At 45.0% G+C, this 14,015-nt stretch overlaps 1 protein-coding gene across 1 annotated transcript; it reads right to left on the bottom strand.

Annotated features, from left to right (window-relative positions):
* Positions 1-10,806: 10,806 nt before the first annotated feature.
* Positions 10,807-11,754, bottom strand: LOC120376912 (olfactory receptor 52E4-like). The gene has a single exon (XM_039497009.1). It carries the CDS (start codon positions 11,752-11,754, stop codon positions 10,807-10,809), a length of 948 nt encoding a protein of 315 aa, XP_039352943.1.
* Between the last annotated feature and the right edge of the window lie 2,261 nt (positions 11,755-14,015).

The raw sequence follows: 14,015 nt of genomic DNA, 5'->3' as shown, positions 1-14,015 counted from the left end.
ATGTGCTGTATGAAAGGGGAAACTGAGGCACACTACCATATTGTTTTCATGGCTAAATGCCAAGATTCCTGTACTATGAACAACATCAATATCTACATTGGTTTAATATTAATTGGGTTCCAAACATTGGCCAGAGCTGGTATGGATAAAGTAGCTGTTTTCTTTAGCTCTTGGCAAGATCACATGAAACATACAGGAACCCTGCTGCAAAAGCTAACCAAGTTATACCTTGAGTTTGTAAAGAAATTCAATCATGTTATTGAACATGACTTTGATAAACCATTTCTGTTATACACTGGTACGGCCTCTAGCCCAACCTTAGCTGTAGTGAGACTGCATCCCAAGGAGGGGGAGCTCTTGGGATGCAGTCAGTGATGTTTTGTCATCCCTTCCTGCATCAATTTTGCGTTGGGGGTGTGACATTATTGATATAATCTGGGACCATATAGAACACGGTTGCAACCAAAGTCCTGTAGTGGCACCAAATCTTATGGAAAAGGGGGTCATATAAGGTGTCAAAGACCAGGTTATGGGTTGCTGATTATGATTATGGTGTCTATATGTATGTATCATTTTGTAGTTGAAGTTATGAGTATTGGCTCTATACTGTCTATATTTCAGATTTGTGCTATGCTCCTGGGAGACATCCCAGACAAGTTGGTGTTAGCTCTGCCTAGCCTGCTTGAGGGCCCATTAAGGACCATCAGCTACACAACTGACCCATGGAGAGAAGGCAGATACGCCTTGTAACTCAGTAAAGTTCAGGGACTTGCCCATGTGACTCCAGACTCCATTTTGCTGTAATTTTCCACAGTAAGAACAAAGCGGTTCTTACACCTGGAAAAGCCTATAAAAGGCTGATGCCTCCTCTCCATCTGGTCTTCAATCCTGCTTCTTACCTCTGGAGGAACCTTGCTACAAACTGAAACTCTGAACAAAGGACTGACTGACCCATCCCAGTGAGGGATGTACTCCAGAGACTTGTAATTGATTCCCTTTAACCAATTCTAACTCTCATCTATATCTTTTTCCTTTTATGAATAAACCTTTAGATTTTAGACTCTAAAGGATTGGCAACAGCGTGATTTGTGGGTAAGATCTGATGTGTATATTGACCTGAGTCTGGGGCTTGATTCTTTGGGATCAAGAGAACCTTTTTCTTTTACTGGGGTGTTGGTTTTCATAACCATTCATCCCCAGGATGAGTGGGACTGGTGGTGATACTGGAAAACTGGAATGTCTAAGGAAATTGCTTGTGTGACTTGTGGTTAGCCAGTGGGGTAAAACCAAAGTCCTCTTTGTCTGGTCAGAAGAAGGAGCAATGATCTCAAGTTAGAGTGTGGCATGTCTAGGATGGATATTAGGAAACACCTTTTCATTAGGAGGGTGGTGAAGCACTAGAATGGGTTACCTAGGGAGGTGGTAGAATCACCATTCTTGGATGTTTTGAAGGCCTGTATTGACAAAGCCCTGGCTGGGATGATTTAGTTGGTGTTGGTCCTGCTATGAGCATTGGGTTGGACTAGATACCTCCTGAGGTCATTTTGAATCCTAATTTTCTGTGATTCTATGATTCTAAAGAGACAGTTCATTTTCACAAGCATGCCATAGAGCTGGATTGGGGTACCCTCTGTCACCCCTCTCTCCATCTCCAAGAGCTCAGTTGTGTGACTGATCCCCTTCAGGTGGCCAGTGACACAGTCCCCTCTCAAAACTTGAGTCACAGGTTGCACAGCCTGGATGCACAGATGCTGAATCAGCCATTCTGTCCTGGGCATCCTCTCCCAAGTGACCAGTGAGGAGATATTCCTGTAATCCAGGGGTCTCAAACTCAAATGACCCCGAGAGCTGCATGAGGACTAGTGCATTGGCCCGAGGGCCACATCACTGACACGCCCCCTTGCTGCCCCTGGCCCCACCCCCAATCCACCCCTTCCATGAGGTCCCGCCCCTGCCCTGTCTCTTCTCCACCTCCTCCCCTAAGCGCGCGGCTCCCTGCTCCTCCCCCCTCCCTCCTGGAAAGTGCTAAGTGCTACCAACAGCTGTTTGGCGGCTTGGCGGCGGGAAGCGCCTGGAGGTAGGCAGAAAAAAAATGAAGAGTAATATAGTAGTATAGTATTAAAATATAGTATGCTATTAAAAGTCAATTTATTAACTTTTTTATTAACTTCTTTAACTGTAATGTGAAACGTCAGTGCTAATTTTGACAGTCATTTCATTTTTGGCCACTTAGCTGGCAGCGTTTTGCATCAACCAGAGCATCAATATTAGGTTTGATACCCTGAGACGAAACCAATCTCAGTGTTGCTTGCAAATGTTCATCAGTGAGCCTTGACCTTAACACAGATTTGTTAATCTTCATGGAAGAGAAAAACTGTTCACATATATATGTACTTCCAAACATTGCCATTATCCTTGCAGAAGCAGAGAATAACATGGGAAATCTTTCTTGTGAAAGAAACCTGTAGAATTCTGGAATTCCAACATCTGTAGACTTCTGCTTCAAAATCGTGTCACACTGAAGCTCCACTAACTCCATCTGCATTTCCTCTGCAACATTGTCAATTTCAACAGCAAATGGTGTGGAAAAAAGTTGAAAATGTGGTTCAAGTGCCTTGAAATCTTTAAACCACACATCAAACTGTTTGTGTAAGTTAGAAATGATCTCTGCATATTCTTTCAAGGATTTGGGTTCAACTTTTCCTAAGGAATTCAGAGTTGAGAAATGGACCAAATTGCCAGCAGTCAGTTGTTTCCCCCATAAAGTAAGCTTGACTTTGAATGACTTAATACTGTCATACATCTGTGTTATCACCTGTTTTCTACCCTGAAGTTTCAAGTTCAGTGCATTCAGGTGATCAGTTACATCTGTTAGAAAAGCAAGGTTGCAGATAAAAGTGGAATCAGCAAGCTGTGGAACCTCCTTATTTTTCATTTTCATGAAGGAATCAATCTCCTCTTTAAGTGCAAAAAAACGCTTCAAAACATTTCCATGACTCAGCCATCTAACTTGAGTGTGATACAGAAGTTCCCCATATTCACTGTCCATACTTGCTAGAAAAGAAGTGAACTGTCTGTGATTCAGCCCTCGTGCACGTATAAAATTAACAGTTTTAACAACTACATCCATAACTTCTTTCATTTGTAGACTTTTACTACACAGGGCTTCTTGGTGCAAAATACAATGTATACTGGTGAAGCTAATTCCTGGTATATTGAGGCTGTTCAGTTTGGTCTTCAATAATCCAACCACACCAATGTTTTCAGAGCACATTGATGGCGCACCGTCCGTAGCCAAAGATACGAGTTTGTTCCATGGCAGCGCAGCGCAGCGCAGCGCAGCTTTTTCAATGCACAAAACTTGCTCTTACTGAATCTTCGCTAGACTTGTTAATCCCTGAAAATAAATTTATTTGCTTGGCAAATGCTGCTTTAAGTTGCTGAACTTTTTCCTCTCGGATTTTTCCGGTGAATGCATCATATTTTTCACGGTGCATCGTGTCATAGTGCCGACGCACGTTATACTCCTTGGGAACAGCAATCGTTTGCTGACAAATAAGGCATTGAATTTTATCTTTTACCTCTGTGAAAAAATATAAATTTTCCCATTTGTCTTGGAAAACTCTCTTTTCTTCCATGAGTGTTCTTTTTTTTGACGAAGTCATTTCCAAGCAGTTTTAATAAATATATACACTCAGTAATGCACCTCAATTGAAGGACAAAACACGCACTTAGATTTACTGCCTAAGGCTCTGGGAGGGGGTCTGGAGTACAGGCCCTGGGCTGGAGTTTGGGTGGGGGAGGGGGTCTGGAGTGCAGGCTCTGTGCTTGGTGCAGGCTCCAGGCTGCGGCCGGGGGGGGGGGTGCTGGCTGTGGGACGGAGTTTGGGGATAGGAGGGGGTGCAGGGGTGAGGGCTGTGGGGCTGAGGGTGAGGGGTTTGAGGCATTGAAGAGGCTCGGGGCATTGGAGAGTCTCAGGACTAGGGCAGAAGGGCAGGGGAAGGGCAGCCTGCCCTGGCCCTAGTGCAGGGGGGCGCTAGGACCCTGCGGCAGCAGATGATGCCAGAAGCCAGCATAGCGGAGGAGTGGAGTCAGGGTGAGCTCCCGGGCAGGCTCCCGGGTGGTGAGGGGGCAGCAAGTGGGGGCCAGGAGACACTGGGGGGAGGCGCGTGGGGGCGGCAGGTGGGGCCAGGGGAGAGACCCGGCCCCAAACATGGGGGAGCAGCGCACGGGGAGCTTAGGCACAGAAAATAACTCGGGGAGCGGGGCGGGGGTGAGGGGAGGTTGGCGGCGACAGGAAGTAACTGGGGGAGCTCCGCGGGCTGCAGGGAAGAGCTCCGAGGGCCGAATGCGGCCCGCGGGCCGCATGTTTGAGACCCCTGCTGTAATCCCACTATTCCTTTCCCAGATTCCCCATCTGCCCCCCTCCCCAAGACACATACCCCTTGGCTCTCTAGGGTGGGATCGATCCCCTGTTCAGTTGTGAAGGGCTCACAGCTATCAGACTGGACAGCTGTCTCACTGAGAGGCACTACTCCCCCCTCCCTGCTGCAGAGGAATCAAAGAGACTCAGTCTCATTCCTTCGGCAGCTCCTGGGACATTCCCTCTTTCCCTCTGAGGTTCCAGCACAACGATCCTTGTTGTAGGCAGACACTTTAACAGCCTAAGAGACATGAAAAATGTCATTACCAATTAGCATATTAATAGTGTTATCATCTACTACCCCAGGGGTGCCCAACCTCTGGCTGTGGAGCCAAATGCGGCTCTTCAGGAGTTAATATGCGGCTCCATGTCTAGGCACCAACTCCCAGGCAGGAGCTACAGGCACCAACTTTCCAATGTGCTGGGTGGGGCTCACTGCTCAATCCCTGGCCACAGGCCCTGCCCCTACATCCCCCTTCCTGCCTCTTCCCCTGAGCCTGCCAGGCCCTCGCTCCTCCCTGTCCCTAGAGCCTCCTGCACGCCACGAACCAGCTGGGAGCAGAGACAGGGATGATGGGGGGCGGCTGACGTATTACTGTGCCTCTGTAGCAATGCAAAATTCTGGCTCCTTCTCAGGCTCAGATTGGTCACGCCTGTACTACCCACACTGATAATGCAACTTCCCAACACACATTTCTATGTGCACTTGAGCCGAAGGCACAAGGATTTTTTGACCTCCTCTACTAGAAGCTCTGCCATCTGTCCTGGCAATATGTCACCTTTGACCTTCATACCCTGCTAACCACAGAAACGTCTGCCCCTGTATCTTCCCACCCAAGGTTTTCCCTGCAATTAATGCTAACATCCTTGGTGTGCTTCATGTATGAGTGTGTAGAGGATAATTTTACAAACCCAGAATGATAAGTGACAGGTGACTGAGCAGTTTCTGTGCTCAGGGTCGCAGCATTCACATGGCTTCCTTGCTGCCTGCTTCCTTCCAGCACAGGCATTTATTCCTCATGTTGTCAGTGGAATTACAATGATAGCATTTGCTGGACTCTTCTGATTTTACAGGAGATTTGAGTGGAGGATTAGAGGAATGGGGTAAAAGAGAACCCTGGTTTCCAACAAAATTATACCCCTTTCTCTGTGGTTTATTCACAACAGATGCTCGTGTCTGCTCAAAATCATCTGCTAGAGAAGCCATCTCATCCACAGTTTTCACTTTTTGTCCCATTGACACTGTTTTACATCATCTGTACATACGTTTAAGAAACACTCCTGAGCAAAAAGGTCAAACATTCCTTCAAACTGGTAACACCTTTCCTTCCGTTAGCATTAATTAGCATGAGGGAAGCCCCCAACCGAAAGACTGGACTTAGCCCTCATGAAATCCTGACAAGGCGGCTGATGCGACTTCCAGCAGCGCCTCCTCTGACCCTTGCCCAAATGGACATTCATTTGATGGATGATACAATGCTTAACTGTCAGGCATTAATGAAATGTGTTAGGTCTCTTTATTCACAGGTGAAAGAGGCACTACCTAGGGCTCCTGAGCAGCCTTGTCATTCACTGGAACCACGGGTCCATCAACGAAAGACCGTTCTAACCTCGTGCTGGAAAGGCCCTTATCAAGTTTTGCTGACTACCAACACTGCTGTGAAGTGTCAGTGCCTGACTGCCTGGACCCATGCTTCTCACTGCAAAAAGGCCCCACCGCCTCAAGATGATGCACCTCTGACTACTGATCAACCTCTCTCTCTTTCTGATACCTCTTTCTCTCCTGGACAATGGGAAACAAAGTCAAGGTGAAGTGCTAGTAACCTCTCCCTTGTCCACTAACAGAACCATCATCTAGCCCGCATCTGTTAAAGATACCAAACCAGTACAGGGTGACATGCTAGTAACCTCTCCCCTGAGTGATCCTGCACCACAACTATACCGGGAAAGAAGAAGGAACACTCACTCTGCCAAAACTGCCAAGATCCATGGATTCCTGACTACAAAAGACATTAAGAATTGGCCCTGGTGGAGGAGACGGAGTATTGTAAATTGGCAGGGAGGAATTTGGAGGGACCGTGATTGGGAGTGTGGGGTTGAGTGGTGGGCTGGGCTTGTTATACCAATATAATAAAAACCAGCAGGATCCTATTAAGAGAGATAAGGTAAAGATGCCACATTTATTGTAAATATAATAATAAAGCAAAAGATAAAAGCAAACAATGTTGTTTAACTACTTATTCTTATCACTACTTATTCCTTATACACACACACACACATACACACACATATATATATATATATATATATATATATATATATATATATATATATATATATATATATATATTCATTCACACAATCATTCATTCAGGTTCTGTATAGGTGTTATAGTTACCAGCCTAGAAGTTGCTCATGCCAAGTTACTGGCCAGGTATCTTGGTCATGAGGATGGAGCCGAGTCTGTGTCAGATGCACCTGATGCTCCTGGAGGCTGGCAGCAGAACCATAGACTCAAAGGCCTCAGTTTTTAGAGTCCATTTTTATAGGAATTAATTCCTTTGTTAGTCTATGGGAACCGTTTCATCCTGCTGTTGTTGGCTCAATCAGCAGATGGCACATTCCTGGTGGCTCCACGTTGTCTAAAGTGGCACATTCCTTCCAGGTGTTTGGGGTGGATCCCAGTTTACCCTCCGGGGGTGTCTGGTGGTCCACTTGACACATTCTTCGGCCGATGGATCCTTTCCAGGCTGGCACCTCCCTAACCATTCACGTACATCAAACATTCATCAACATACATTCCATATCTTAACCATATTTTAATTTACTGTCTCCACCACTTTTGGGGTGTGTGTTAATTCCTATGAGAATCCAGGCACTGTAATCACAGAGGATGGGAGTCTGTTTGTTTACATTGTATCAATTACAGTTTAAGGCTAGCATAGTGTTTACTTCAAGGACAAAGTCAATTAACTTGTTTGTATGTTTTACATAGTAATAGAGTGTCTTTCACAGGACAGATACAATCAGTGTTTTCTGCAGACAGGAGCCCACAAGTCCCAACAGAAGAACTAAAAGACCTCTGCACTTGGAGAAACTGGGGAGTCACTGTCATTTGGGAGAATCACTGTTAGTACATTCTTTAATATCCCTACAGGCTAGGCTCTGCACTTATGGACAAGTACCATTAGACTGTACTGCCCTGCCTAATTGGCTTTCAAATGATGAATACCAAAAGTGCCTTGTTGCAATGGACACTGCCCCCACCAGCTCCTCCACAACCACTACCACCCCCGTAACTTACCCAAATATCAACAATCCCATATATTCAGATGGGACTCAATTGCCAAGGCCTTCACACCTCAATTGCCAAGGCCTTCACACCTTATTTATTTAAATACAAGCGAAAGACTGAGTGGAAAACAGATGGGTCAGTAGAGATTGAAGTGTATGAGATCACTACAAACAAGCTTCAAAAATCCGTCATTGAGATTAGTGGGTTTCATAACAATGTTGACATGATGGCCGTTCCCAGAACCTGCAATATATCGGAAGGAAGGGGTCCTCACTGTTATTTGGTTAGCAGAGCAAAGGGCAAGGGTATTCTCAAGAAAGAAAAGAGATTTGAGTGAATGTCTGTGGGATGGTGCCAATAGTGCAGCAGCAATTTGGACTCTTTACAAGGGCCAAGAGCACGAGGAAAAACTAGGGTAGCTGGAGAAAGTCATGGGACTTATTACTGGAGTACAGCTAGCCCACGTACAGGCTGGAATCAGTGAATTGCATGTTATCTCCACCCTCAGCTCCATAACCCAGGAATTGCTAACAAGGAGGGTACTTAACATCATTGAAGCAGGGAAGATATTGCAGTGGGATTTGGCCTGCTCAGAGATTCAGAATTTCCTGAATGACCAGCTGATGGCCATTCAGAGTGATCTTCAGCATCAGACTTGGCCCACTGCCCCTACAAATGCCTCGGGGATGCCATCTGAATTGTGGCCTTGGAGACATACTTGGAAGGTTTCACGGTAGAAATGCAGACACTCGCAGTGCTGCTTCAAAGCGTACGGGCCGGTTGGAGGGGTGTGGGCTCCCACAAACCAAATCCTGCTGGGTCTGTGGGGAGGATGCATGTGAGATTGGGTAATTCACCGTGATGTTTGGGAAATTAAATCACCTGGTGAGCCTAGCCAATTTATACTCGGTTCTCCTGGAAAAACACCCGATATTTGGATAGGGATAGGAAGCCAATGGACACTCTGGCATCTAGAACCCCCGCAGCTTCAATGTGTACAAAAATTGAAAAAAGGAGAGGTTGTCATGGTTCATGACGTTTGTTGCGACGATATGGGACTATATACTACCCCGGCAGGGCACCCGATCTTTCAGGCTAATGATAGATAGAACTCTAATACATTAGTAAAACACGATTTCCATTTACAGGAACCATGTTGACTTTTGCCGAACAATTTATGTTCATCTATGTGTCTGACAATTTTATTCTTTACTATTGTTTCAACTAATTTGCCTGGTATTGATGTTAAACTTACCCATCTGTAATTGCTTGGCTCATCTCTAGAGCCTTTTCAAAATATTGGTGTCACATTAGCAATCTTCCAGTCACTAGATACAGAAGCTGATTTAAAGGGTAGGTTACAAACCATAGTTGGTAACTCCACATGTGGCCCCTCCCTGAATGTTTGTTTAAATCGCTTGGTGGTGGCAGCAATACCGTCCAAGGACAAGGAAAAGAATTTGTACCTTGGGGAAGTTTTTAACCTAAAATGGTGGAATATAAGCTCATGGGGTCTTTCATGTGGGTCCCGACATCTGTACCCCGGTTCAGAGTGGGGAGGAAACCCTGACAGTACCCTACATAACAAAGAAAGGAGAGATCCTGGCAACATGGAGAACCACCCTAGAGCCACTGGTGTTCAATGTAGAAAGATGGTTGGCTTCATTCTGAGGGCTGAGGAGGATCCTCGTGGGCAGGAGGATCCCCAGCTGGCCTTGCAACAATCGCTGACCAACCTGGAAAGTTTGTCACAGAAGTTGCTGGCCCACCAGTAGACCAAGATGTCCTCCCTCTCAGTTCCCCTCCACTCCTCCAAAACAGACCTTGTGGCCGAGAAAAGGAGATAGAAGTCTCCCCAATGCTGTAGAAGGAATTTCACCTTACCTGTGAAATCGCAGGTGTCCACCAGAAACGGTCATGCTCATCCAGCAGCACAGTGGGGGATGGTGTCGTGGACTTATGATGATTTTCTGGCTGGGCCCCTGTTATGACCCTGTGGCCCATAGAGATGGGCAAAGAGAGAGCAGACCACTGGTTTGGCGACTGTAGCGGTGGTGCCGCAGAAAAGGAAACGGAACTGGAGGGAAGAGAGCAGCCCCATAACGGTCAAGGAAGGGAGACAAAAAACCTCCCCCTGATGTTCATCCAAGGACAGGGAAAAAGGAAGCAACCCCTGGGCGGCAGCAGTATGGAAGATGGAGAGGACAAAAATGAGCAGCATTTCTCTCCACATTCCCCCCAACAGCTCCTGCCTCCGCTCTGTGGCTGTGGCTGGGGCAGCCTGAACTGAGGGGCTCTTCTGCTGCTGCAGCCAGGGCACTTCCCTTCCCCCGGTGACTTCTACTATGGCTGGAAGCTTGAACTCCTGCCAGATGAAGCTGAGGCAGTCTCAGCTCAGGACTTCTGCTCTCTTCTGCCCAGCTTCTTCACATGAATCACAGGCTGATTGCCATGTTCTGTTCAATCCCTCTGACACACCTGGCACTGAGCCCTGTCAGAAGAGAGGCTACTGGGCTACATGGACCACTGGCTTTACCCAGTACGGCCATTCTGATCTTCTTCTTTAGACCTCAGATGTATCTGCCTCCTCCTGTAACAAATTATTCCCCACTCCCTTCCCAGAGCTGAGACAGATCACAGGAGTCTCTCTCTGCACAGAGTTAGTAACAAAGTAAGAATAAACATTAAAATGTTAACACTCAACAATGCCCCTTAAATGACTTGCCAAAAGTTGTGAGAACACATTGGTTTTAGAGATGACTGGGTCTCAGCTGAGAAGGCAGGGAGGAGACAGAAGCAAGTGACTGGGGCAGGACCTTGGGGAGAAGACACACAGCAGGGTCGAGGCTTGACAAAAGAGATGGGGCAAAATTGCAATTCCAGGGATCCAACTACCAGCAATTAGAAAGGTGGCAACCCAGTCTAGTGTACATAGATAGGCTCTCCAGTTCATCACATTAACACAGCACAGTAAGGACAGGAAAAGTTTTAATGTCTCTCTGTCTGTCCAGTAAGTGATTCAGGGAGGAGCCACCACACCATGGACCAACCAGCTTAATTTATGAGCCAGAGCACAAGGAGAAAACATTTAGGCCCCCTTATGAGTAAAGAGCTGGAGCAGCCTGCCCCGGATCTGCTTGGTCCTCACCCCATAAATGATGGGGTGTATCATGGGGGGCACCAGCTGGTACACACTGGTAATAAGAATGAGGAAATGTAGTGGCACATTGTGGCCAAACCGCTGAATGAGAGAAGAGAATAAATCTGGGATGTACAAAGCTGAGATGGCACAAAGATGAGAGATGCAGGTCCCAAAAGTTTTGAGCCGGGCATCCTTTGTGGGCAGGCGGAAGATGGCCCGGAGGATCAGAGTATAGGACACGGCCATAAAAAACACATCCATTCCGATCGCAGAGAGAAGATCAAACAGTCCATAGTAACTATTGACGCGGATGTCAGCGCAGGCCAGCTTCACCACGGCCATATGCTCACAATAGAAGTGGGGGATGACATTGGTTCTGCAATATGGCCACTGCCTCACCAGGAAGGGATAGGGTAATGTGAGTATGCCACTGCGCAGCATCACAGCCAGGCCTATCTTGGCCACAACAGAGTTTGTCAGGATGGTGGAATGTCTCAGAGGATGGCAGATGGCCACGTAGCGATCAAAAGCCATGGCCACGAGGATTCCAGACTCCATCCCTGAGAAGCAGTAAACGAAGTACATCTGGGTGATGCAGGCACCGAAACTGATCTCCCTGGAATTGAACCAGAAGATGCTCAGCATTTTCGGTATGGTGGATGTGGACATGACCAGGTCGGTGATGGCCAGCATGCAGAGGAAATAGAACACGGGCCCATGGAGGCTTGGCTCCCTCTTCACAATGAACAGGATAGTGAAGTTCCCCAACACAGCTATGGCGTACACAGCACAGAAGGGAATGGAGAGCCAGACATGGGCTGCCTCTAGGCCAGGAATGCCCAGCAGGATGAAGGTGGAGGGGTTGGTGAAGTAAGTTGTGTTAGAATCTGACATGGCGTAGGGAAGAAAGTTTCAAACTCTGAGGCTTAAGGGTGTCATCTGCATTTAGCGTATGCTCCCCATACTTTCTGTGTGTTCCCAGTAGAAATGCCTGAATGGAGAGACAACGTTAATATGAGACTGTGAATGCATTCGCGGAAGCTGTTTTCATGGGATAAGAAGATTGATCTCTCTTCACAAACTGAAAAATTTACATTTTCATTATTCAGAGAGAATAACTATGAACAATGACCCTACTAAATCCAATTCCATATTTTGTTGTGTTCCCTGAATTAATAATTCCTACACTTTTTTTCAGGGCGAAGCTTAAGAGGCACGAGCCGGAAACACAAGTGTGGATAATGCTAATCCATCATTGTGGCTTAATGCAATGAGAGCCAGGATAGGGAGTCCCCCATTTATCCACTTGCTCAAAGTCTGAGAGGGGGAAAATAAACTTTTACAAGGACATGTGCTGAGAGAAACATCCCAACTAGAACATATCTCAGGAGAAAGACCTGGACGCCATTGACAGCAGCTCAGGAGAATCACCTACTCATTCACAGAAGTGGACAAAACAAAACAATGTTCAGATCATTAAGATATGGGATGGAGCATAACATGTTTGGGAATGTGCTCAGTTTCAGTCACCCAGTCTCTATTAAGGATAGAAACGTCTGGGACACTTTATTTTTCAAAAGGGACAAAGATGAGGACATATGACATAGGAGAGGAAAATAAAAAATATGAAACTGAATTACATTCAAATGGACAGTTCCCAACCAATACTATCTATAGACAGAACTCCAAGAGGACTAATTCCCCAAAGCTGACAAAAATTGTCATCAAAACTGACTGGGAGAAAAACTTTAGGCAGAAATAATATGAAAGAATATTGGTATTTCTTTGATTACACCTCATTAGATAGTGGAAAACTCATGATTCCAGTCAACAAAGTGAAAAACTTTGGATGAAAACTCAGTTTCATGGTAAAGTGAAGGCAGCAATTAGGGAGAGGGAAGAAATATGTAACAAAGAGGAAAAAGGGAAAATAGCTGGCCAAGAATAGAAATCGGAAGTTAAGAAAATTGATAAAGAAAGTTAAGACATCTGGGAAAACTCCATGTGTGGCATTGCTATGAATCACATAAAGGAGGTTATTAATTATATTAAGAATAAAAAATTAAATCCTAGAAAGGATTTATGTCAATTCTTGTGTTATATATAAAGTATTAAAAAATAAAGGAAAGGGTTTTATATATATATATACAAATAAAACCCTTTCCTTTTATTTCTTAACCTTGTCAATTTATTTCTTAACCTTGTCAATTCTTATATATATATATATATATATATATATATATATATATATATATATATATATATATATATATATATATGTAAACACTTTCCCTTTATTTTTAATGCTTTATATATAACACAAGAATTGACATAAATCCTTTCTAGGATTCTATATATATATAACACTTTCCCTTTATTTTTAATGCTTTATATATAACACAGGAATTGTATATATATAAGAATTGACAAGGTTAAGAAACAATGGAAAAGCTGGTATGGGATCAGTTAAAAAAAAATCTAGAAATGTAAGTAATGCCAGTCACCAATTTAAACAGATTTTTGCAAATAAACCTTATTTCATTCTTTTATGAAAGTACACATTGGCTGACCAAGGGAACAGTGCTGATGAAATGAACCTTGATTTCTCAGAGGCATTTGATTTAGTAGTGGAAAACACTGAGTTGGTGAGTTGGAGCAGGGGGAAGGATTTTACCTCTGCATGTGGAATTGGTGAAGTAAACTGCATCCAGTTCTGGGGTCCACATATGAAAAAAGATGTTGAAAACTTGGAGACGGTGCAGAAAAGAGCCACAAAAATGATTGGAGGATCATTAGACTTGAGAAAAAGGTGGATCATTGGACTTGAATGCGTATATCTCTTTAACTTATCAAAAAGATTACCAAGCGGAGACTTTCATGGGGAGAAAATTATGGGTAATAATGGGCTCTATAATCTAGCAGACAAAGGCTGAACAAGACCAAAGGGCTGGAAGCTGAAACCAGGCAAATTCCAGCTCGAAATTGGGCCAAATATTTAGCAGTGAGGGTGTATAACCATTCTTTGTTTCGGTTTCCACCAAGATGGTTGGTGGTGTTTGGACACCTGAAATAGAGAATGCCAGTGAAAATGGGGTAGAATCATCTAGTAAAATAAGGAAAGAACAAGGTAAAAGTTACTTGGACAAGTTAGATGT

The sequence above is a fragment of the Mauremys reevesii genome, linkage group 1 (genome assembly GCF_016161935.1).
Source record: "Mauremys reevesii isolate NIE-2019 linkage group 1, ASM1616193v1, whole genome shotgun sequence".
Taxonomy (NCBI): Eukaryota; Metazoa; Chordata; order Testudines; family Geoemydidae; genus Mauremys; species Mauremys reevesii.
This window is presented reverse-complemented; position numbering and strand designations above follow the sequence as displayed.